The 27,662-nt window shown below is 30.4% G+C and overlaps 1 protein-coding gene and 2 pseudogenes across 1 annotated transcript; 2 read left to right on the top strand and 1 right to left on the bottom strand.

Moving 5' to 3' along the window:
- Positions 1-1,019: 1,019 nt before the first annotated feature.
- On the top strand, positions 1,020-10,581 carry LOC120275873 (E3 ubiquitin-protein ligase RFWD3). Its single transcript, XM_039282597.1, is given in 14 exon segments — positions 1,020-1,446; positions 2,479-2,557; positions 2,684-2,773; positions 2,875-2,919; positions 3,242-3,277; positions 3,538-3,637; positions 3,847-3,911; positions 5,169-5,279; positions 5,484-5,617; positions 5,706-5,745; positions 8,145-8,207; positions 8,313-8,494; positions 9,948-10,329; positions 10,331-10,581. Coding segments are annotated over 14 exon segments (1,788 nt in total). The 5' UTR covers positions 1,020-1,099; the 3' UTR covers positions 10,445-10,581.
- Positions 10,582-12,278: 1,697 nt separating this feature from the next.
- Positions 12,279-15,166, bottom strand: LOC120275874 (annotated as a pseudogene).
- A 7,603-nt stretch (positions 15,167-22,769) lies between these two features.
- LOC120275610 lies at positions 22,770-27,283 on the top strand (annotated as a pseudogene).
- Positions 27,284-27,662: the final 379 nt, after the last annotated feature.

Genomic DNA, 27,662 nt, shown 5'->3' with positions numbered 1-27,662 from the left:
TCTTTTATAATTATTAAATAGCTTATTTGTGGCTTTTTTAACCCAATTTTTTTAAAATTATTATTAAAATAGAAATATTATTTGAAATTAGAATTATTATTATTAACCTGAGAATTATTAACAGGGGATTATTTTAAATTATTTTATTAATAGTTTAATTATTATTAGAGTGACAATTATTGAAGTAGGAATTATTTAAAATTATTATTATTATTATTAGTAAAATATTATTATTATTGTGGGACATGGAGATGTGTTGGTGTCCCTCTTTGTTAGGTGCGTTGGGGGTCTTGCGCGTGGCGTTCCCTATCCCTCAGGACATGGTGCTTGCCGGGACAAAGCGCTTTCTGGGGTTGGGCGACGTAGCCGCACCCCATCCCCCAGCCACCTGATATTACTAGGTTCGGTGAAACTTGACCCGAAGGGGTTTCATGTGAGCCAAGTGATGTGATGGGGGCGCTAGCCTGGATGCCGCCATCGCCGGACGACCCCGGCGGCGCTGTTGCTCGATCACTCGAGCAACCGGGCACTCAGATTAAAGTCATTATCCGGACGTGATTTAATCAGTAAAATAATTTAAAAAATAATTCCCACTATAATGATAATATTTTACTAATAATAATAAAAATAATTTTAAATAATTCATATTTTAATAATTATCACTCTAAAAATAATCAAAATATTAAAAAAATTAAAATAATTCCCTTTTTAATAAGTCTCTGGTTAATAATAATAATTCTAATTTTAAATAATATTTTTTTTATTTTAATAATATTTTTTTAAATTAAATTGGGTAAAAACCAAACTAAACTATTTTAAGTTGCTAAAATATAAAAAATTAGTTATTTTTTTAAAACAAGCCCAATAAACAACAACATGGGTGTTGATTAGGCATTGAGGTGGTGACCGTCATTTTTACAATAAAAAAATAAAGCTAAATAAGCAAAAAACAAAAAGCCCTTTAAATTATTAAAGCCATATCACTCTTGCTTGGCAACGTTACTTTTCAAATGCATCACTTTTCTAGTTTTCTTTTCCCTCTTTTTTTTCCCCAGTTTTTTATTTTTTTTTATTTTTCTGAGCTTTCTTCGATAAATCCATGGCGACCATCGATCCTTTCTACATCTCCGAGGAAGATCCAGACTACCAAATCGAAGAAGAAGAAGAAGATGATGACGATTTCGATGAAGAAGACTATGAGCTTGACATCAACCCTAGCGAATTGGTTTCCCATGCCCCGGAAAACCTAGTTTTTGAAGCCTTGATGGAAGAGGAGAATGCGGATGAGGAGGATGTGGTTGAGGTCTGTGGCCCTGGAGGTGGAACCATTAGAGGGAGTAGCGGTGGCGTGGAGATGGCGGATGGGTTTGATCCAGCTTCGTCGTCCTCTGCTGTTTGCCCGGTTTGCTACGAACCCTGGACTTCTGAAGGTCCTCATCGTGTCTGGTAATTGTTTTCGAAGTTGTGAATGATGTTTACTGTTATTAGCTTTGATTAGATTGCAATTTATTTAGATTGTCTGCGTGAATTTTGGATGTGGATTAATTTGTGTTTAAAATTATTTGGATGCTTATTTAGTGATGGAATTTTAGTTATAGAGTGTGTGAAGACTGTAAAGCATATGATTTTAGTTAAATAAAAGCAGCATCCTGTTCGGTTAGTGAAACTTAGTTGAAGCTTGAATTAAATTGTTCATTTGTTCTACTTTTAAGTGTTTGGGCTAGATTTAAAATCATCAAAGCTTGAAAATCTCCTGAGCTGTCGATAATATGCGGGACGCCCAGTTATGCTAATCTTTTCTGGTAATGTTTTATTTCTTTATACTAATGGTTATTTTTTCTTGGCTCTTCTTTGAGGTAAAATGTGTTCACTAAGTTAATAAGTCTTAAATGTACTGCCTTTCTTTGATTACCCATTTACAGTAGTATCTCTTTGCGTTGAAGTGCAACTAACATTCAAACTTCAAACATCGTGAGACAATGCATGTGACTGATTATCAACCTTATTTATGGATTGCAAAGTTAAATACTTTCATATTACTGTATAATGCCTGTTTTTTTAGTGATTGTGTTCTCTTTCTAAGTTTTATTAATTTTTAACATTGATACTATGTTACTTTATGCATAGGGACATACTATAGTCGTAAGTACATTTTTGGTCCTTGAACAATACATGAAATTCATTTTAGTCCATGAATATATAAGATTGTTTGCTTTGGTTCAAGGATTAAAAATGTTTTTTGAACAGGGATTGGAGCTGCTGATTTTTTCATGGTTTAGGGAAACTATTGATGCATTTTTCCTTTTAGTTAAAGACCAAAATGCACCCACTTTGAGTTTAGGAACTTAACTGAACAAAGAGGTATAGTTTAGGGACTAAAAGTACACCCTCTCCATATACAACAACACATTTGCATAATTACTAGGCATCTGGATTTATGTTCAGCTTTATTAATTGATTGCATTTTTTTGCATGCAGTTGTATTCTTTGTGGGCATGTGTATGGAAGATCTTGCTTAGAGAAGTGGGTAGAGCGATGTGGGAGTTATAAAGCTAAGGTTATTGGTTGATATAGTTCATGTTTTATGGTTGGACTCTCTTATTCACTGTTGTCCCATCAAGAGGTTCCATATATAATACATTGGAAAACTACATCTTATCTTGTTTGTACTCATTTTTTGCAGTGTCCTCAATGTAGTCGGCAATTCAGGAAAAAAGATATCATAAATCTATTTGCACCAGTAATTGGTGTACAACATCAAAATCTATATAAGGTCATTTCTGTAGCATAGCATATCACTGGATATCATTGACACTGGAGTTTGAGTTCTTTTTGGTAATTCTGTTTAATTTGAGCTGGTTGTTTCTTTTGTAGGAGTTGTGTGCATTGCGTGAAAAAAATGAACTTCTGATATCGGAGGTTAGTTCTGCTTGCACATTTTGGATATATAATTTTTTTTTTTGCTTTGCCTAATTTCCTATAGCTTCGGGTTCAATTGAATTATTTCGTGTATAGATAGTTGATTAGCTTGACCTGTGCATTTCTTTGGCCATACGACATTGAATTTTAGGATAAATCATTTTTGAGTTGTTGATAATTGCAGGATTTTCCATTAATGTTCGTGCATATATTCAAATTTATAGTTTTGACTTGCAAGGGCAGACCTGAAAAGTTATTCTTGTAAATTCCTGCAGTACTTTTCTACTATGTTAACTCAGAATAACTTCACTGGTTTTTGCAGAAAGCTCAGCTGATGGAGGAATTAAAAAATGAGAAGGTATACCTTTTATTTCAACTAAAAATCTGACTCCTTTGAGGAAGACCATGATTCCAGCATATTGTTTTTTTGTGTTCCATATGCTTATAAGTTATCAATTTTCTACATGGTTGTGACTGCATTAACACGTAGATCGTACAGTTGTATTGATGGACCAAAGCCAAGCATGGTGTTTCGGTTTTGACATTCTTTTAAAACCTGTCTGGCTTGATCTCTTGGGTATAGGTTCTAGGAGCTAATTGTATGCTTTGCTTATGTAGAAAAAGGCATGTCTACAACATTCAAAGTCAGGATCTGCTCAAAGGAGGCTATTTGATTATTTCTCTCATCAATGTGATCTCCCAGCCCAATTCTTTTCAGGTATCTCTTGAACAAAAGTACTGTATCTGTTGTTTTGGTGTTGAAGTTGTTGCAACTTTTCTACTTGAAAATAATATATGTTTACATATATACATAAATATTAACTATGGTGACCTATATTCATAATCAGTTAAATCTGGAAATTTTGTTGCCTTCTATTGGCATTGCAGTTTGGAAGTATTATATTGATGACTGCTATCTTCTTGCAGAGCACAACATTTTACCTCATAACCCTGGGGGAAGTGATAATTTCCAGTTCAGCTTTGTCCTCAAGGTTTGGAGTTATCATTTTATAACTTTTAATAACAAGTCATTTTTTCTGGAATTTTCAATTATATTTTTCTAACATTAGTATTTTAAATATTGATTTATAGAAGATTTAAAAATATGCTGATTTGCTTGGATGAGCTACTGACTGGCCATTGATAATGTTTTGATTTGTCTTAAAGCAATGCAAAATAAAAGAGAAAAACTGAAGACCACCCAAACTATGGATTTAACAGTAACATGTTTTCTTAGATACCATTCTTCATGTACAATGCTAAAGAAAAAAAAAGGAATATTTTCATGATAGATTTTCCCAAATGTCCATCATATGCCCCCCATTTATGAAAACAACTTTCATGTTTGTTCTTTCCCTCCATTTTTTCTATTATCCAGAGACAACTAAACATGATTTAATTTCACTAAAAAAATTTGTTTTCAGCAATGGGTCAAATAACCTGGTGTATTTATGAATTTCATCTTATATGTTACACATACTTGGGCTGAGATAAGGGCAATCTTCTTTTAATTAAAACATCTACTCTTGGGTGGTTTTTAAATTTTTTAAATGCAATTTTTTTCTTCAATTTGACAAATTTATTCACATATTGATCGCTATTTTTAACTTTATGAACTTTGCAATGTTTCTTTTCAATTGCTCTTACTCAAATCATATGTTTGCTTAGTTTAATGAATGTGAAAAGGATAAGATTGTAAATTGGGAACAGGAACTTACCATGATATTAATTCGGCGTGAAACTATTGAAATAGCATTTCATTGTATGCTGCAAGTATTAGAGTATTACATTCATTGGCACTTAACCTATTAAACTGGTCCTTTTTCTGGTTGGATTACCTATTTGGGCACAATATAATTCTTTTATTATTATTATTATTAGATGCAAACCAAGCAAAAATCCTTTAGTTGATAGGATGAAAACTTAGACTTATATATTCAAGTCCAATTTTTGTGCATGACCAATGCTTGAGTATTACTTACTCTAATATGGACATATTATCAAATACTTATTCTGGTTGCTCTGCTCATTAAAATTTCATGCTACATTCATAAACATTGGTTGCAGATCATCAAAATAAACATTATTGTCTATATATTTTGCTTTTTACTTAATAAAGTTTATGTAGTGCCGCGCAATAAAATATTGTTGTGAGTTTTGCGGTGTGTTTTGATATGACAATTTCATGTACAACTAACTATAAACTATTTTATGTTTATATCCATCTTGCTAACTTCCCACTTGTACAGAATGAGTGGATAGTTGATGGAGCTCATGTCTTGGGGATTGATGCTGCTAGTGAAATTGTATTCGTCTCAGGAAAGACAACCAGCTTTGGAGGAGAGCATCTACTTAGTAAGGTGAAGCTTTAAGTTTTCAAGTTCGGTGTTATATGATTATGGTCCTCTGCTGGTGGTTACCTCCTTCAGGGATGGCAGACTGATTTTTGCTTCATGTTTAATTTTTTTTGTTTTCTTTTTCCTGATTCACCAAGTGATTCCTTGTCAAAGAGAACTTCCGGCTTTCTCTATCACTGATCTTTAGTTTTGTATCTCTGATGTCAGATAAGTGTGTTGGCTCCGAGTGAAATAGACAAGATCCAGCTTCCTCCGAATACTGGGGCTGTTAGGGATCTATGCATTCTTCCTAGTAGTCTTGCACTTATTGCGTCACTAGGCAAAAAATTATCTCTCTTCAGGTAATTAATATATTTTCCTTTAGTTTAGCAGTGTTTCTATACTTTATTTCATCTGATATTCTTAGTTGATTGGCTTACCAATTTTCAGTACGAGGAGCAATCAAGTTGTCTTGAAGTATGACTTGCCGGTATGTTTGCTTGTTTATTTTGATGTCTTATGATGTGGATCATCATTTTATGCGCATAGTTTAGAGCCACTTTCAAGTAGACCTTTTTTAAGAGAATGATTGTGTCTGAAGAACCTTTTTCTATGATCAATGTTAAGCCTATATTAGTATATATTATATCACATGAGCTTGGTACTTAACTGCGAAATTTTTCTAGATTTAAATGATAGTGCAATTGGGTGATTCTTGTCATGATACATTCCTCAAATACATGTGGAAGCTTTTGACAAATGATGCATACCACAAGCGCACGGATCGTTCAAGTAGTAAATAGAATAGCATTCCCATGAGAACTTTGTTGCTAATTACTAATTTCTTGCACTTAGAGTTATTTAGGCGAATCGATAAGTATGTGAATTGTGGAAATAATAAATAATGAAACCTAAAACTAACAAAATTAAGGCTACCAATGGCTTAGGTGTTTAATTTAGGTTGCAAGGGCTTCTAGGATTAATGTTCACCATAATGATAGATAAAAGACTTTGTTTTGACTCTTTTACGATTAACTTTAATTGCTTTAAAGGTGGAATATCCTATGATACTCACTATTTCCTTTCAGAAGATAGTAAGGTACTTAACTTAGAACAACTCCTAGTTTCGTAGTAATTGAATCTAATTAGATACTTTAAGTTCTATGGCATCGGCAATCCTCAAGAAATCATAATCTAGGATTTCATGTTCAATTCTAAGGTTTCTAACACCTTAGTTCACCTATCAGTCCTTCCTTTAGTATCTAAAATCATGCAAATATGAGGAATCCAACTCATTCACATGCATTAAGTACCATGAATCAAAAGCAAATAAACATTAATCCGAAAAATAGAAGTCAACATATCATCAATTATTTAAACATTGGGTTAATCTCAATCCTAGAACAAAAGATCTGCTCGCTCATGTTCAATTTACAAGCTAAAAGGTTCATATCAATTATAGATCGATGCATGGAATAAATCAAAGAAAAAGAAAGAAGAAACTCGTAATCTTCCACACGTGATGTTCTTGTAAATCGATGAATATCTCCCTTAATTTTTATCCCCTTTTCTCGTAGCCAAAAAGATCTTTTAAAATTCTTTTCTTGGCCTTATATAGAGGAGGGTCAAATTAGAGTTATGGTGGCGGCAAAGATTCATGGCTATGTTAGCTAGCACGGGCAGGTTGTGTTTTTTTTAGGATTTTAGTCTTTTGAATTTCTTCACCATGATCCATGGGTGTGGTAGCTTCCACAAGTCACCCGTATTTCAAATAAAGGCCGAACTCTACTTATTTGCATATAAACTGATAAAGAGCAGTAACTTGAACTAGAAGAGTAAAATTTAATTAAAAACATAGAGAAAGATGCATGACCGACAAAGAAATGAAACCTAAGTGTATTAAAAATACACTATAATTTACTACTTATCAACAAACAACTCGAATTTTATCTTATTTAATTGCTTGTAGTTCCCACTGTAAGTCCTAAATGTTGTTCTCATTTCCTAATGCTATTGGAGCTTAATGCTTGCGTATATATTTAAATTAAACTGATGCATCTCCCTTTTTGGGATGTTGTATTCTGGGCGTGCCATGACATGAGCTTTTGAGTGGAAAGAAAAGCTATCTAGGGTCTTGCTGTTGCTCTAACATTTGCTTTGCACTGGTGCAACTTTGATTCAATAATTTTATTTTTCCTTTTTAAAGATTATTTGCATTAGCAATTCATCACCAATAACTCATTTTGGAATATTCCTACCGCTTGGTTAGATTACCAACCACCCCACTTGTTATAGTCTGCCTAGTCAACTTTAGATGCTTTATATAATTTCGAGAACATTATGAATCTCATTAACACCTTTCCTAGCTGATAATTCACATTCAACAAACAATCTCAAAGCAAGCCAAATCTGTCATCTTAAGTTTCACTTCAACTGTTTTTAAGTCACTCAAACTCACCTAGAAGGCTTGCCTTGTGCATAGTTGATCTGAACTTGAGCTGCTAGAAATTATAAAATGAAGCAATGGCGAGCACAACCAATGTCCTTCGGCTTGGTTCATCTCTAACTTTTGAGGGGTTTAGAAACAAATCTTAATGATTGCCAAAGGCAATGGAACCCAGAGACCCTTGCTAGGGGACCTTTAGAAGCACTCTACTAGGCAACACATTTGTACTGCTTTTATGCCTAATAAGATATAAACCAAAAAATATTGACCTAAACTTGAACAAGCTGATTCTAGCTTGAGTTTGACTAACTTCTGAACTCCAAAATCATGATATTGAGCTCACTGTGCAATAATTATGAGTTTCTTGAAATGTCTATTACTCTATTGTAAATCATGTGATATCTCAAGAGCAGATATTGAAAATTGTATTCAACTCCTTGCAGGTTCCTGTATGGTCATGTTCCTACGATGCCAATGATCCAAATTATGTTTATGCTGGGTTACAGGTTTGGTTCTCAACTAGGATATTATTTAGATATTAGAGTGTCTTGCAAGATTATTTCTTACATAATTTTTTGTTTTTTGTTTTTTTGTTTTTGGTTTATTTATAGAATGGCATGGTTTTTGTGTTTGATTTACGCCAAACTGAGAGATGTGCTGCATCTTTGGAGGGTTTATCTCGGCATCCAATTCATACCATCCACTCTATTGTGCATAATGATAATACCAGGAAAGTCATCACTGCTTCTGCACCGGGCCCATGTATTTGGAATGTTGGTGGTATTGGAGAACGGTGAGTAAAATACATTTAGAGAAAATTTATACAATGTTGCTATTGAATTTAACTTCCACACTTTTATATTCCTTCTGTTGTTTCTCAATTAGTTCATAATTGATAATATAGTCTTGTTGCTCTTCTTTCCAACTTATATATTTGTTAAACCTGCTGTACATTGTTTGTCCTTTGGTGCATTGCTGCTTTGATTGCCACGTAAAAAATGTTGTGCATTTTTTATTTTTTCATTCAACCTTGCATGTCCCATTCATGCTGCATGTATATTTGCTTTTAGAAGCAATAGTGTTACTCAGACATGGAGTATCTAAGGAAAAATTTACATATCTATATAGGGATATGCATCTTTTTTAATACATCAGGGAAACGGCGAGTAAAATACATTTAGAGAAAATTTATACAATGTTGCTATTGAATTTAACTTCCACACTTTTATGTTCCTCCTGTTGTTTCTCAATTAGTTCATGATTGATAATATAGTCTTGTTGCTCTTCTTTCCAACTTATATATTTGTTTAACCTGCTGTATATTGTTCGTCCTTTGGTGCATTGCTGCTTTGATTGCCACTTTAAAAATGTTGTGCAATTTTTATTTTTTCATTCAACCTTGCATGTCCCATTCATGCTGCATGTATATTTGCTTTTAGAAGCAATAGTGTTACTCAGACATGGAGTATCTAAAGAAAAATTTACATATCTATATAATGATATGCATCTTTTTTAATACATCAGGGAAACGGCGAGTAAAATACATTTAGAGAAAATTTATACAATGTTGCTATTGAATTTAACTTCCACACTTTTATATTCCTCCTGTCGTTTCTCAATTAGTTCATGATTGATAATATAGTCTTGTTGCTCTTCTTTCTAACTTATATATTTGTTTAACCTGCTGTACATTGTTCGTCCTTTGGTGCATTGCTGCTTTGATTGCCACTTAAAAAATGTTGTGCAATTTTTGTCTTTTCATTCAACCTTGCATGTCCCATTCATGCTGCATGTATATTTGCTTTTAGAAGCCATAGTGTTACTCAGATATGGAGTATCTAAGGGAATATTTTCATATCTATGTAGGGATATTTATTCTTTTGATACATTAGGGAAACAGGAACGATTTGATCCTACTTTACATTATTAGTTGGACAAGTGGGTTTTAGTTTCACTTGTCCCCTTTCTCATTCCACACAATTTTAATTTTTTCCTTTTCGATTTTGAATCTCAATTTTCTTTATTTTCTTTATTTTTAGTTACATTATTATTTTATGCCACAAATCCAATTTTCATTAAATTCAAGTGATTGAAACTCTCCGAGACTTTGATACTTAACACCCATATATATCCTGACACTAAACAATAGACATTCCATCAAAGGATGCACTTTTATTAACTTGATTAGATTAGATTGACAATACCGACATTTCAATCATGCTTTTATGGTTTTATATTTACTGCAGTCCATCTTTAATACCTGGAATGGAGAACCAAGGCATATGCATATCACTCGCATGTAGCAGCTCAACCGACGAACTAGTAGCTTCATACCGCCCCAAGGTCGAAGTTTCTAATGACACTGCTAGTAGTTCTCAAACTTCATCATCTCCATCACAACCAATATCTGGATGTGGAAAGGTAGGAACTCATGTTCTCATCAAAAGGCTGAACGGTACGCAGTACTTCCGGCACCGAGACGGTTTTGGCTATGTGAGTGAATTACGAATGCAGAAATCCGCGATCATAAGCACAGAATGCAGCAACCCATTGTTCGCCTACGCTGATGAATCGACTCGTGGTGTTTGTTTGTCGGAATTGCCTTCGTTTCAGGTTGTTAATCGTCTTTATGCCGCATCCTACCCACATTCTTGATTTGAGGTATGCAAAAGCTTCTGGCCCTGGTTTTCTTGGTACTATTAGTGAAGATAAGCTGCAACTTTTCACTTGTTCTAATGTTTGATGTACTTAGTATTATTAGACATTGTTTGAAAGTTTATATTTACCATTTCAAAAGCTCTTGTTTCAAAAAGAGCTTTCAAGAAGTTTTAGTACAAGTTCTAATCTTTGAAATCCTCTATTTGAAACAAGAGCTTTTGTAGAGAGCTTTTTGTAACAAAAACTCTCTTTGACTTTGTAATAATTTGATAGTTTATTATTATTATTATTATTATTATTATTATTATTATTATTATTATGTTTTTTTTTGGGTCAAAATTTGTGATGCACATAATTTTCCTGAAAGAGGGATTGGACAATTTTAAAGCTCTTGAAGTTTATAATTAAATTTACTGCATTTATTATATTTACTTGTATAATTGAATATTTTAATTTTTTTTATAATAAAATTTTATTCTTGCAAAAATAGGCAATTGCATGTATCTTTTTAATAATTATATTTGCTCGTATATCTCATCAAATAACCGGTAATTATGAGGATACATTTTAAATGAAACTTTTTCAAATGAATAATAATATTATAGGTTTTTCTAATAATGATGGTGATAAATTTTTATTATTTGAAAAGTCTATTTGATGTGCTTGTTTTCATAGGATTATTTTTTTTTTCTATTTATTTTTTTGGTAAAATTATTATTAATTTTGTTATTTAAAAATTATTTGGATGTATAAAATTGTAAATTTTGTCATTGATGTTATATGAGTATACATAGACCAACATCATTTGTGCAACTCCACAAAGAAACCCCTGCAAAATTTTAGAAACTATTAACAAATATGAATAAATAAATAAATAAATTTATATTTAATAATTTCAAAGTATAAGTAAATAAATAAATATAAATTTCACATCAAATGAGCATGAGAGATCACCGAAAGTGAAAGAGACATACCTCTACATGATGCCAAAAAATGAAGACTACCTCCATAAATATAAACTAGTGTTTTGCTTCTTCTTAAAAATATTTATTTCGGTTGAATTCTTCATGAAAAATATCATTCTATGTTCGATTATAATCAATCATGTCATTCGTCTTCTTTTATGTTTTTTTGCTTTTCTTGTTTCAATTATTTCTTGGTGCCTTGTCATAATCACTTTTTAAATTTGTTACTATTACAAAAACTCATTTAATATGAGATGTATACTATAGTTCTCATAACTTGCCGACATTTTTAAGTACTCACTAATTTGTTTTTTCTAAAATGTGAATGTTTATATATATATATATATATATAATACGTTATTTATGAAATATAAGAAAGAAACGAGAGAGACAGAGACAAAAGTGAAGAGAGAGAGAGAGAGTGTGTGGGTAACAGTAGATAGGGTTATATTAGATGGGTTGATTGGTTTTAAAAAAATTTCTCCGTGAGGTGCAAATCAGTTTCGACGGCTATCATTGCATGAGATATTGTTGCGATGATGATTGGACAGTTATGATGAAAGTACTGTGCATTTTATTTTATTTTTTACAGTGTTGTTAGTCAGGATGGATGATTTACAATCGTTAGATTTGAATCCAACAGTTGAGAAACGGATGCTCGTAGAATTCTTATGTCCGGACATTCATAAAAGACTGACCCGTATATATATATATATATATATATATATATCCACACATAATATGATAATATTTCTGGCTTATTATTGCTGTCACGTTAACTAGTGCATTAAATAGAAAGATCATATACTTATTGAAAAATTATTAATGTAATATTGAATGATAAAACTATCATCACTTCAGATTTGTTGTGCTTATTAGATAAAAGAGAAATTAAATATTAAAAATATTATAATTATGTACATATACAAATTAAAGTTTACAAAGATAAATACATAAGATTTAATTATATTTTAATTTATCAATGCATAACAAGATGGAAATATCTATCAAATGAAACACTCTGGAGTGAGTGAACGATCCCTGTTGTAATCCTTACAATAATCATAGATCATATAGTTACTCTGAACCCATTGCATTGCTTCATATTGTTTTGAGCTCAGGCCGAAGCCGGACGGCGAGGCCGAAGCCCGGCACACCGATGATGAACTTGGTTAGCCTCGACATGAATGGTTGGTAATCATAGTTTACTTTGTACTTACCTCCTTCGGTTGCCCAAGACGACGCATCCCAAATGGATCCATACACCCACATTTCTCTTTGCGGAAATGTTGGCTCACTTTTTTCGGATATCTTCTTATTGGTATGTCATCGACAAAAAATCTGCATACAAAAATTATGATATGAATATATGAGTTTTAAACTAAATTTTAGTGTTTGTAACTTGTATACATTTGAAAATTCTCTATAATTGTGTATACCATTCAATGAAATCAAATACTATGGATATTTCTTAAAATTTGTTTACCCCTCTACCTCACATGTGCTATTAAAATATATTATAAATTATATAAAATATTTATTTTTTAAAATAAGATATAAAAAATTATGTAAATTAATAAACTATATTGGCAATGTTAATTTTTAGTTAGAAGCATGATGAACAAACCTAGCTTAAACGTTTTTTTAAAGATATATATGGAAAAAAATATTAATTTAATCACTATATATTATCAATTTTTAGAATTTAAATGTAATTAATAAAATGAGTTTAATTTTTTTCTAGAGATATATAGAAAAATATTAGTTCAGTGACATTTAGAAATTTCTAAGTATATATCCACCTTTTTATTCGTTCATTTAACATGTAATAAAATATTTTAATGATATATGTAAAAAGGGAGTATATATATATATACATACAAACAAATTAAATTTTAAAAGGTACACATGGTATTTAATTTTTTTATTGAGAAACATGCAAACAATAATTTTCATGTGTATATAGACACAATATATATATATATATATATATATATATATATATATATATATGAATATTCTCCAAAGTTTTTCTTTTTTCCTTTCCTATTATTTTAGTTTTGTTATCTTCAATTGAATACTCATATCCTACCATCTAGTGCTTCTATTTGCTAAAAAGAAAGCAGACTAATTTAATAAGAATCTAGTAAGGTCATTATTCACACTACCAAGATACATACAAAGCTTGTCAAAATCACAATACAACAATCTCATTTAATCAATAGAAAGGCAAAACTACATCAAAATGAAAGCTATATATGTGCATATCCTTGTTGTAAATATTACTCTTGTTTCAAAACCATAATACACTTTGTTATCAATATATATATATATATTTATTTATTTAAATTGTTGAATTTAGAAGACTATCATTTTAATATTTATTTAAATCCATAAATATATTAAGGTTAAAATCCATAAATGATCAATGAATTATATCTAAATATTTATTTAGATCATTGAATTTATAAGACTATCATTTTTATGTTTGAACTACAAAAACATTCACTTTTGTATCATGAGTAAAAGTTTGTCCATTAATGAATTAATTTTTGTTTTTTTTTTCACTTTAGGTATTTAATAATAAAATTATTAAACAAATTTATATAGTTCAAAATCCAAATGAATATATTTATGTACTTCAAATAGCAAAATAAATATTTAGATATAATTGGGAGTTTGTACTTTCACCATATTTAAGCCAATTATTAATTATAACTATTAATCAAAACATAACTCTTATATATATATATATATATATATCAACTAATTATATAAGAATTATATTTTCAACTCATATTATGTTGTTTTGATTGATATCACAATCAATAAGAAGACAAACTCAATCATATAAAAAGCAAAACTCATCCTTGCCTAGTACTTATCCCTTTCAAAACAACACCATATTTTTAATTATCAATCAAAATAAAAGACCAAAACACACACACACACACACACACACACACACACACTTTATAGATATATATATATATACAGTATTGGTTATTAAACTAATAAAACTATTTTTTAAAAAGAAAAAAAGACAGAATGAAACCTTGCATACTTACATGATTTCATCAGGGTTCCAAAGGATGGCATAACTATGGAAATCAGCAATGGGATCAAACCACAAGTGAAACCTCATCTCCCTCCCTACAATTCTACCTCCATCTCCACTTCCTCTCACAAAAACATTGGTCTGCAGTGTGTACGGCTTCCCCGGCGTCGTCCCCAGAAGTTCGATATCGATTTCATCATGATATCCTGGATAAGCTTGACCATTTGATAGCTGAAAAAACATAACTTTATTAAAATATAATAACTTAATTTGTTAATTTCTAGTCATATGAAGAAACACATAGTGTGCTCTCACATAGAATGCTGTGTTTACTCCAGCAGTGTATCCTGATTGAACCTTGATCGATGCAGCGAAATACCCGTTTCGATATGATGATATCGATTTGAATCCACTTCCTAAAATTAAATAATAAAAAAAAGTGAGATTAGTAAGAAAAATGATCACATGTATAATTAGTTTGAAGAACTACAATATATATATATATATATATATATATGTATGTATATATAGACCAGAGTTTTTGTTAAGCCAAATAGAAAGTGTGGAATGGTCTTGTGACAAAGCTTGGTTTTCAGGACCCCAAAGAGTGTTATAGGCTTGATTGAAGCTAAGATAACTGAACTTTGAACTAGGGTAGTAGTCAGGAGAAGGTTGAGGTTCAGTTGAATATGGGAACATGAGGAGTATGAAAGGGAGGAGAAGGAAAGCCATTTATTAGGTTAGAGTTGAGAGTTAGGGTTAGGGTAGGGCATGAATTAAGTACTAATGAAGGTGGTATAAATAGACTTCATTTTTAAGGGTCCACCAAGTGACAAAGTAGTGGATGTTGCATAGGAACTAGGAATGAGTTAATTAGGGTTTGCATGAAAGAAATAATAATTTGAAATAAGTTGATAATTAAATATATATAAAAAAAAGCTTATAGTAGTAAGAGAGCCATTTATTTGGGTTAGGGTTGGGGCATGAAGTAATAATAAAGGTGATTGAAATAGGCTTCATTTTAAGGATCCACCAAGTAACATAGTGGATGTTATGTAGGAAGTTAATTAGGGTTTGCATGAAAAAAGTGACAATTAAAATAAGTGGATAACTAAATAGGGAAAAAAGTTTATAGCTATTTATTAAGGTTAGGGTTAGGGGTAGAGCATGAAGCAATATAAAAAATGGTAGAAATAGATTACATTTTAAGGGCCCACCGAGTGACAAAATGACTGATGTTATATAAAAAATTAATTATTTAAAATAAAAACAATAATTAAATAAAAAAATTCAATTCAATTTATAGCAGAGATTTAATCTCTTAATGAACACAAAAGAACAAATTAGGGGATAAAATATAGTTTATGTCTGCGGAGAGATGAAGTTGTGATGATTGATATGGAGGAAATAACAATTGCAAATGAGTGGATAGAAAAATAATTAATATTAGCTTATGGTAGAGATTTAATCTCTTAATTTAAATAAAAAAAACAAAGAATCAGGGCATGAAGTACATTAAACAAGACTTCATTTTAGGGGTCCTCCAAGAGACAAATAATTAGTTGTGAGTGATAAGGAGAATGTTAGGAAGTTAATTAGGGTTTGTATGAAATAAGCAACATCTTGAAACTAATGAATAACATGGGAAAAGAATAATACGAGCTTAGCAAAGTTTTAATGTCTTAATCAACACTAATAAAGAAGATTTTGGACATGAATTATTGATGCATTTAAGGTGATATAATTGTTATTCTTTACTGATTTGAATGGTCTTGATTTTGAGTAATTCCTCATAAATATAGAAGTAGAGAAGTTGAAATGATATTGTACTTCATGTGTACATTTTATTTTCTGATAAAGTTCATCACTTCCTTATTTCCAGTTCATGTTAGTATTTGATGTTTGACTTCTTCATAAAAGCAAAAACGAAAATATAAAAAACTTCTTTCCTGTAAAACTAAAAAAAAAATAGAAATTAATTAGCATTGCACGAAAGAGAGTAAAGGCCAACAACTTTTTGGTCTATAGAGTATAGACACATAATTTTTTTTTTTTATAAAGTGTTTTTATTTTATAAAAGCCACTAGAAACCTCATTTTGCACAAAGTGAGAGCATAAATGTGTTAATATAGTAATTTTATATCCATGCACACCCCTATAAAAATATACATATATAAAATATAGAAGCATTGCAAATTTATATGTGTGAGTATATATATAATCCAATGGTCATCCCAATAACCTCTATAGTGACAAAACAATTTTCAGATATATATATATATATATATATATATATATATATATAGGTATATAAAAGATGAAGCAAAGATGTTAACTTAATTGAGAAGCATTGCAAAGGCAACTTCTTTCATGTAAAACTTTTTTCAATAAATTAAAGTATTTGGAACTTGACCCTTCACCAACCAAACATATATATATAATTACCTTATTTGAATTAAAGGGTTAAAACATATATAGCGGAGAATAAACCGACATTCTAATTAATTTGATTAATAGATATGTGGCCCTTTGTGATGGTATTGTGATATATAATGTCTTTTCCAATTGCATTATCATGAATAAGGATGCATCCCAATTAGATGCCAATCTTTTCATGCAAGTATTTGTTCCATTGATTGTTATGCTTCACTTAACTTTATTGTTATGATTACTTAGATGGTTTGCATCCAATTAACATTCATTTAAGGGTTTTTTTTCTAAATAAACATAGATTAACAATGATAATAACTTAATCTTGATTTCAGTAATTATAGAACTAAGTTGTAATATTTTGGGAAATTTCATATATATGTACTCCCATGAAAATGGTAATTACTTTATATATGTCATCTAAACTATTTATTTTTATATTTTTATGGTTATAAAAATGTATTAAATATTTCCAAAAAAATCCAAATATTATACCAATTGAAATTTAAGTTGATTTTTTACCATAAAATATTCATGTATTGCAATCACAACATTTTCATTTTAGTTCCATATATAGAAAATTTATTGAAATGATTTAAATCATATCATGAAACTCGATTTTTTTTAAATAATTTGATTACAATAATGGTGCATATAATATAAAAAAATTGATTAATTGAGATTATCATTTGGTTGGTTGATGATAAATGTTTTAGTGGCATGTATTAACAATCAAATAAATAAATAAGGACCAAAGAAGGATAAAGGACAGATTTGTTAAGGAGTTGTTATCAACATTTTACTGACAAGTCAACCGACAATATATCATTTTGTGGTTCTTAGAGATTATACATACATATATATATATATATATATATACATAAAATCAATAAAAATGGATCCTTAGTTATTGTTAAATAAAAGTCCTTGTTTCTAATTATGATAAGAATTATTAAGTTAATAATTAGAAGTATATATGAATAGTTAACTTTCTTGTTTTACAAATACTTATGTATATTGATATGTCCCTAGCTATGATTTCATTTTACCTTGTTATTTCATATCTAAGAATTAGAGCAAAATTTTGCTTAAAAAAAATTAATAACAAGTTCATTAGATTTATTGAATGATAAACCACTCTTTAATCATCGATGAATAAAAATTATTTTTTATGTAAATATTATAATTAATTAGAATATGTAATTAGTCATTGTTAGTGTCATTAAAATATAAATTGAAAGAAAAGACATATGTCTATAAAATTAGAGGAGAAATTTTGATTGATTTTGAATTCTAGTGGTTGTTGAACCTTCAAAGTTTTCAATTTTATTTCATTAATAATAACAATATTTATTTACAATCTTTTCTTTATAGTACCGAATAAACATCATATAAATAAAATTGACCATTTGAAAAGAACATGTAGGTTAATTCAATTTACACTTGTTTTACTATGTTTTGCATTTGAAAGTAAATATATATTTTTGAATGTATATTGTTATTTTTTTTTCTTGATAATATTTTTGCCCCTGCAAAGTCTCATAAGTTTATTCTCTTAAAGCCAAAGATAGCATAAGAGGTTAAAACATTGATAATTAAAATATATAACTATCATAGGCATGTTGTGGTATTTATATAACTAAGAGGGGAATTAATTAAGTCATCTTTTACCAAAGTTTTTATATGCCCTTTACCTATAGCCGCAAGTGCATGGGTCATAAAAACTAGTAAAATATACCCGAGGGTCAAATAGTTGAATCCAAAGGGACCAATGCTCCTAGTACCAACTTACATTTTGTTATTTAGCTGATGAAACCGAAGGTTGATGTTTACTCTAATTGTGCAAGTTAAAAAGTAGAAATAAACAAAGGATGGCGAATTCAAGGTAGAATCAATGAGATGAAACAATGCCCCGAGTATCAATCCCCTTGAGTTTTGCTTGTAAATGATTTCCTATATTGACTCTATGTTGATAATACTACGCCCGTGGAGTTTCCTAATGTAGTATAGCCATTTAATCTAGGTGACTAATTCTAATCCCATATGATGATGCTAATCACTATTTGATTACATTAATACTTCGTAAAACCCACTATTAGCTTTTACCCTAATCTGAAAGATTCGCACTAGGGGTTTAGCCTCTCATAATACAAAAAATCCCAGTGCAATCCATAACAAGTGGAAAGATCGCAATCATAATGAAAAACTCCCTCAAATTTCTCGAAGAAAGGAAGAAGATGAAGTTCATCCCGAATTGCAATCTAAATGGCTCCGAGCATTGCATTGGTGTGGCCTGATTCAGCTGTTCTTCACCTCTAACCCTAGTTGTCCTCCTCAAATATCACAAAGAGATCCCCTCAAAAACTCAATTTTTAGGTATTATTATATAGGTAATAGGCTAATGTACAGCCACACTTCAGGGTGTGTTTGACTCGTGTTCATCCTTGGCAATACTTGGACTTGATTCTAAACAATAATTTGGTATCTAGAGGTGTGCACGCCCATACTTGATAAGCATGGTTGTGTGCTATGGCAACTGAACAGTGTTGAGGGTGTTAGAAATTTAATCAGAGTACGTCATATGACATCTAAGCATGTAAATATGTCGTATTATAAAACCAGAGTATGACATCTAATATGTCACATTAATTAAGTAATTAATATGGAGCGAAAGCAGGAGCACTTACCTCTAGCCATAGCAAATCAGACAGGATAAACAAAGGGACTAAGATCTGCACTTGAAGAAACCAAGGGCTCTTCCAATCTATCCCGTTCTCTCCCATCGATGGGGAGAAGTATTCTCGAGAACATTAGATCAGGGACCCTTGGTGCTTTAATATATATATAATCCTTACCATCAAAGGATTAACTCAACTTAAAATTTAAGTAGATCTTTATTCAAAGTGCCAATTATAGTTAACTTAGAATTCCATTAGATAAATTAAGTCATGGACCACTTTATTCAGTATTAATCCAGATTGGATTAATATCATCACGAAGTTAATTCAGAATAGAATTCAAACTAACACTCTCCCACTTGGTCCAACTTTATCATAGGTAACTTAATATCCATTCACATTAACCCTGCATAAATTTGCATGTCTACATCAAAGAAACAAATTACACAAATCATGGCGGTAAATCATCATTATAAACCGAGTATTACCTTCCATGCATTACGATGTAATCTCTCTCTTTAATGCAAACCTATATATGGCATTTTATCATAATGAATAAACCAGATGCTTATTCGGGTCCAATGCATAAACAAATATGCATATACTTAACAATTGTTATTTCTCAAACTTAATGTATACACTTGACGAGAAGACAACCAAACACGATCAAGAGTTTCAATAAAGATCCATGCTATCCAATATAGCTTATAAAATAAAATTTTATAAAAAGAACCAAGTCCTATCTGTTTTGCATATGATCCTTAGACAACTTATGTGAATGCATTTCATATAAGGATCGACAGACATCAATTCAGTGCTAATGTGTTCCGAAACGTATTATGAATTATCAAACTTAATGGCCTAGAGATAAAAATTCTCTATCTGAGCCCAAACATGAAACTTTTCAACTATATACCCAATAACATTACCTCAACATACTCGGTATCAATAGAAACAATAGCAACCAAAGAAATGCATTTCTTCAAAAGATAGCTCTATTCGCAGCTATAAGTGGTAACTGAATGTTAATTTGAGAAGATCAACAATATCAAAGTTGATAAACATAAGCATGTAGTCATAATTCTTTGCAAGTACCTCATCATTTTCTTTATGGTTTTCTCAAAATCTAAAGATTATAATGATATCTTCATAACATTCCAATATCAATTGCAATACCAGATTTTTAACAAATTTGAATACATAGGGTTTCTCAAACTTAAGCATACAGAATGTTTTCTAATTGTTTTCTTTCAAAACACACCACTATTAATAATAAACTATGCATTAGGTAAATAAATTTTTTCATTCAAAATCTCTCACAAATTTTATTGATATAGATCTCGAGACCAAACTATAATGCCTCAAAATAACACTTTATGATTTTAATGTCGATGACATAAGACACCTTAATTATATCATTTAAACCAAAATTCTTAGAGAGTAATTACTTCATTTAATGCACCAACAGTATATGTATATTATCCGTAAATATGACTATAAATATATATTTCCTCCCACTAACCTCATGGTATATACATGATTCACATTATTCTCTACAAGATTAAATGAAGAGATAAAATCATGAAATTTCAAATGCCACCAATGGAAAACTTATTTTAGTCATTATGCGGATGTCTTAAATTGCACATCAAAAACCTTACTTTTAATAAAGAGAAATCTTAGAGGTCATATACCTTTTTTTCCAAAATCTTCATTAAACGGTCAATTTTCACATCTAAGTTAAAATGAGCAACAAATGTCATAATAACAAGAAAAGCCCATAGAAAACATGAGAAAATCTCTTGTAATCTATTCCTTTTATATAAGTAAATCTCTTCACAAAATAGTATATCTTGTATCACTAAATGTTGCCGAATGAGTCCATTTATTTTTCAAAACTAAATGGTCTCTACCCTATATGGCAACTCAACAAGATTCCAAATACCATAACATGTTGTAGAATCAATATCATTCTTTATGGCTTTATGCAATAATTTAGATTTACTACAATTAATACCTGTGAAAACTTTCAAGGTTACAATTGGCTCAAAATTATAGATACACAACATAATCACCAGATAATACTTATTCTAGTTGATCTATTTAAAGTTGTATCACCATAACCTTAAAGAAGTTGTTTCCTAACAAATTAGTCAACAACTTCTGGTAGATGTAATGTAACCCGATATACTAGATCATAACTTAGATCCTTCAATATTCATCTCAACTTGAAGATTTTATTTATAACATCCACATGATCTTCCTCAAAACTTGATAGGTTCATTACTCTCATTGATCAAGTCATTCATAACAATTTACATTTGTCTACTCTACAATTCTAGTAATATAAATTAAACAACAAACTTTTAGGTAATTTTCAAAAGAATACGCATAACAGTCATTAGGAGTAAATTTTCTCTTATATGGATTAAACCTTATCAGAAATAAAAAATCCAAATGCACATATGTTACAAACCAAGTTTACAAACTAAATTCTCCTTGGTATATTTTACTTTACTTTATTAGTTTACCTTCCCTTTATGCAATCTATTCAAAAATTCAAAGTTTATAAAACAAGAGTATCAACTACTCCATAATCTTCGATTTTCTTTATGGAGATTATCCTAATCTCCAATGCCACAATGTAGAAAAATTTCATATATGTGAGATTAAGTATAAACACCCTATATTTAGAATAATCCTTGTTTATATGTCTCAATTTACCGTAATTATTAATAACAACAATCTAATGACAAAAAAAAACCCAATTTTATGAACATTTTACAAGATACTTATTTATTTATTAATTTAAAAATATACAAATATAAAGCAAAATTGCTCTTCTTTTAAGAAGATCCGACAAAACATGATTGACATCTCTGACTAAAGATGCAAAAATATAATATAAAAAATACATTTGAAGAATTATATCAATAACTAGAGTAGAAAAACCCAAACCAACCAACCATATCTCTATATATGCATTTTTGTGAGATAGTTGTGGCTATTCCCCCCCACCTGATAAAGCTGGAGTAATCTTCCCGAACAACACTCCACCTTCTAGTGTTTGTAATTTTAATCCATTCAAGATCCTCTTTTGTTCATCCTTCCTTATCATTATTGTTTAATTGTCAAATAATTGTTTTTTGTATAAAAAAAAAAACTGCATATCATTCTTGCAATTTTAAGTAATCCTTCCCTATAATTATATTCATTTCTCCCACTTAATTTATGATAATGCAATTTGTAGCGTTAGTAAGACAAAAGGACAAAGAGAGAATGAGTACATCCAAATTCAAGACAATTTGCGTTTTTTGTGGTAGTAGACTAGGGAAGAAAAAGAGTTACCAGGATGCTGCCATTGATCTTGCCAAAGAACTGGTTTGGTTTCTTTCTTTTAGTTTATTTTTATTTCTCTTTTCATCGCTCTCTCTCTTCCTTTCTATCTTTTTTCTCTATTGTTGTTCTTAAAAATAAATTCATAAATGAAGATATTTGAAATAACCTAGCAAATTTTCAGCCTTCAGGTGATGAAAAACATTGATTTGGTATATGGAGGAGGTAATATTAGATTAATGGGCTTGATTTCTCAAACTGTCTTTGATGGTGGAAGGCATGTTCTTGGGTATGGTTAATGTTTTTTTAATTATTTAAATGCCATTCATTTAATAAAAAAACTTCGTAAGATATTAACCAAATCTTTTATCCATCTACCTAGTGTGATTCCCAAGCCTCTAATGGATAAGAGGTATGGAAATAATTTTTTTTTAATACAAACTCTTAATAAACAAAAGCTCAAACCACAAATATCAATGGTTATTCTTTGATACATTATTTTTTTGGTCGATCACTGGTGTCACTATATAAGAAGTAAAACCAGTTGCAAATGTGCACCAGAGGAAAGCAGAGATGAGCCTACATTTTGATACCTGGTTAGTGTTTAACCTACATTTCCTATCACTATATTTTACACATAAATCAACCTCCTTTCCTCATTTACATCACTGAAAATGAAAAAAACACTAAATTCATTCCACTATTTACTATATGCTCCACTAACATTTGTTTCATTTGTTAACACTCTTTTATCACTCATTATGCACAAAATCACAAATCCTCTCACTGAGTATTATATTTTTATTTTCTTGAAATAAATAACTAAAAACACATAGAAATATGCTCATTTCAATTTTAATTATTATGTAGGAGGTTATGGCACTCTTGAGGAACTTTTTGAAGTAATTACTTGGGCACAATTAATCATACATAACAAGCCGGTAATTTGATTCCAACTATACACACACAATCAAAATTATGAAAAGAACATGACTAACTTATTCTTTGTCTCAGGTTGGATTACTAAACATTGATGGCTACTATAATTCATTGCTTTCTTTCATTGACCAATTAAGTTGTAGAGGAAGATTTCATCAAACCAAATGCACATCATATTATTGTCTCCACTTCAAATGCAAAGGAGCTAACTGAGAAACTCGAAGTAGCATGTACAATTTTTTTAATAATATTTACTAAGGGGATGTTTGGTTAGATGTAAGTATATATGATGTAAAAATTTTTTCATGTGAAACTTGCTTTTGGGTGTTTGGTTTGATGTAAAAGTTACTTTTACCTGGGAAAAGTTTTACATGAGACCCTCATTTTACAGCATTTTAACTCATAGCAACTTTTGTTGTGAGTTAAAATACTGTAAAACAAAAGCTTTACAGTCACCTCACTACATTTTCAACTCCTAAAAGCAAACATCGACTTAGACTCTCCACTATTGGTAATGAGCTCTAGCACCGACGACGATCTCCACCACGGGTGACGGCCTCCGGCACCGAAGAGTTCCTCCACCACAGGCGAAGAACAGGTGGGCGAGATCTCTCTTTCTCTCACTCTCTCGCTCTCTCTCTCTAGATTAATTGATTTGCTTTCTTCCTCTATATCAATTGATTTTGTTTGTTTGATTGTTTGGAATCGCATTCTAATGATGTTTTGGTTGATCGTAGTGTGTGCAGATCTTGTGAGGAGAGAGAAAAATAAGAGATTGAAGGGACCTGTCAGGATCTCCTCACAAGTAATTGATCAGATCTGTCATGTATTTTTTATTTTTTTTTCTTTCCTCTCTTGATTTTAGTTTGATCTATGGTTTTCCGTTTTTTTTTGTTGTGATTATTGTTGCTCTTACTTCTTGTTGATCTATGGTTGAATTACCTTTTCTCTTTGCTGATATTTGATCTGTTTCCTTTATATATCGTTGCTTGTAAGGTTTTGATCTCGTTAGAGGTGATGTAGATGAATTATGAAACTAGTTGAATCATATGAGATACTTTTAATGTTGTTCGTTTTGTGATATGAAATCGGAAACCGTGGTTCTTGATGTTTGTTGAGTTATGGATCTAGACCAGTGATTTCTTTGCTTTCAATCTCCTTATGTTCACTTGCTGAAATTCTTATGGTGTGTGTGATTTTGAAAGTTAGAATCAGTGTCTTTTTTTTAACCATCTATTCATCTTCAAGGCTAGTTTAGAGATAACTTGTTAATTTTTTTAATAGAATATATAATTTATAATTATTTAATTTTGATAAGAAGTTCTCCAATATATAATTTTGATTATATATAAATATACAAGTTGTTTGCTGAGGAACAAGCCATCCAAGTCGCTACACCATCGCTGTAGAGAGAGAAGAGAGGAACATCAAAGAAAGAGAATCGATCAACGTCGGAGAGTTATAGACATCACACACCTTCACTAGGGATGTAAACGAGCCGAGCCGAGCCGAGCTTTGCCTTGTTCAAGCTTGGCTCATTACTATTTAACCGAGCTTGAACTCGAGCCGAGCTTTCTTCGAGCTTCATTTTTTATGTTCAAGCTTGGCTCGTTACTATTTTAACCGAGCTCGAGCTCTAATCGAGCTTCTTTTGAGCTTCATGCTCGAGCTCAACTTGTTAAGAAAAATTTGAAGCTTAGACTTAGCTAGCTAACTTGATTAAGACTTGACTATATATATTTTATTTTTTTATTTAGTAAACTTATTTAATGAATCATTATCAAGTGTGACTCAACTCGATTTGAGTTTGATTATATTAATGATTGTTACAAAATAAAAATTGTAAATGATACTATAAAGCGAGCTTTTAATTATACAATAAACGAGTTCTTCACAAGATTTAATGAGCCGAGTTTGGTGGTGTTCAAGCTTGGCTCGTTTATCTTATGAGCTCATTTAACTTAATGAACTAGTTGACCTGAGCTTTTAATGAGCTTAGCCTTCGAATAGTAGTTTATAGCCCTATATGTGTAACTCAAATTGACAACAATGACATAGTCACATATACACCTTAATATACATATACATATACATATATATAATGTAATATATATATATATATATAAACGAGCTCACAATCGAGCTTGTTCATGAGCTTGGTCACGAGCTGTGTTCGCGAGCCAAAACGAGCCGAGCTTTTGGCTGCTTAAGCTTGGCTCGTTTATTAATCGAGCTTAAAAATGATGTTCAAGCTTGGCTCATTTACAATATGAGCTAAACACGAATGAGCCTTTATCGAGCCGAACACCGAGCTACTCACGAACGGCTCGGCTCAAATACACCCCTACCTTCACACACTGCGATCGCATTCGAAGGCGATTAGGGCATCGTCATGGCCTTCAAAGTGAAATAAGGAGAGCAGAAGCAGCCGCAGCAGCATTGGAAATGGGAAAAGAAACGAGGAGCATGGCACCATGAGATGAGGAGGTATCACAGAGAGCTTGAAAAGATAAGAGCGCGGTGAAGAAGAAGAGGCGAAAAAGAAGATGTTGATGAAGAGAGATATTAATTATATTTATTTAGCGATATAATTAGAAAAATATTAATTAAATTGAAATTTAATAAATAGTACATCAACTAATGAGTTATTTTTATTTAAATTAATATATATATATATAAATTATAAATTCTAATAATAAATTAAATAAGGGGTAATAATTATTTTTATTTAGTGATCTCATTAAAGAAATATCAATTAAATTGAAATTTAATAAATAATCCATCAACTAATGAGTTGTTTTTATTTAAATTAATATATATGAAAATTATAAATTCTAATAATAAATGAAATAAGGGGTAGTAATTATATTTATTTAGTGATCTAATTAAAGAAATATTAATTAAATTGAAATTTAATAAATAATCCATCAACTAATGAGTTGTTTTTATTTAAATTAATATATATATGAAAATTATAAATTCTAATAATAAATTAAATAAGGGGTAATAATTATATTTATTTAGTGATATAATTAAAGATATATTAATTAAATTGAAATTTAATAAATAATCCATCAACTAATGACTTGTTTTTATTTAAATTAATATAATTATATATAATGAAAATTATAAATTCTAATTATAAATTAAATAAGGGGTAATCTCACCATCCCACTTACATGGTAACCACATCTCTCAATTTACATCAAACCAAATAATAAAAAAGTAAATGCAGTATTTCTGGTTACATTCAAACCAAACAACATTGATATAATTTGAAATACAACATTTTCTACTTACATGTGATTTCACTTACACTGTAATTTCATTTACAGCTAACCAAATAGGCCCTAAATGTTAGTTTCTTAACAATTATTGTTGATTGTTTAGAATTCTACTGAAATTACAGGACTACTACCCTTGTCATGGAAAAGATTGCACTGAAACTAAATTGGAACTCAGAGCAGCTCAGACACTCCCAAAACAATTTAATTTTCTACTTAAATATAAAGATATAATGAAGAAGAACATTATAGACAAATTTTGCCAATTGAAGACTTCAACCTATGTTTATAAGTTCCTATTATGATAAATATCAACCTGCGCTGCAATTGCATAGAATTATGAATTATATGTTTTTTTAAAATAAATGCATTAATGAAATACAAAATACAACAAAAAAAACCTTTATATAAAAAAAACATGTGAACAAGCCTTACAACTAAAATTTCTTGACATATCAGCATAACACACTAGAAAAACCTTAAAAATACTAAGTTAACTATAAATGCATCTTGACCTAGCCATGATTTATGCACAAAAAAAGATTCAAATTTCATATAACTATAATACATGCATATCGATTAATAAATACAAAATGAAATGCATGACAAATTG

This window comes from Dioscorea cayenensis, chromosome 14 (assembly GCF_009730915.1).
Source record: "Dioscorea cayenensis subsp. rotundata cultivar TDr96_F1 chromosome 14, TDr96_F1_v2_PseudoChromosome.rev07_lg8_w22 25.fasta, whole genome shotgun sequence".
Taxonomy (NCBI): domain Eukaryota; kingdom Viridiplantae; phylum Streptophyta; class Magnoliopsida; order Dioscoreales; family Dioscoreaceae; genus Dioscorea; species Dioscorea cayenensis.
The sequence above is the reverse complement of the archived record's forward strand: the minus strand, read 5'-3'. Positions and strand labels throughout refer to the sequence as shown.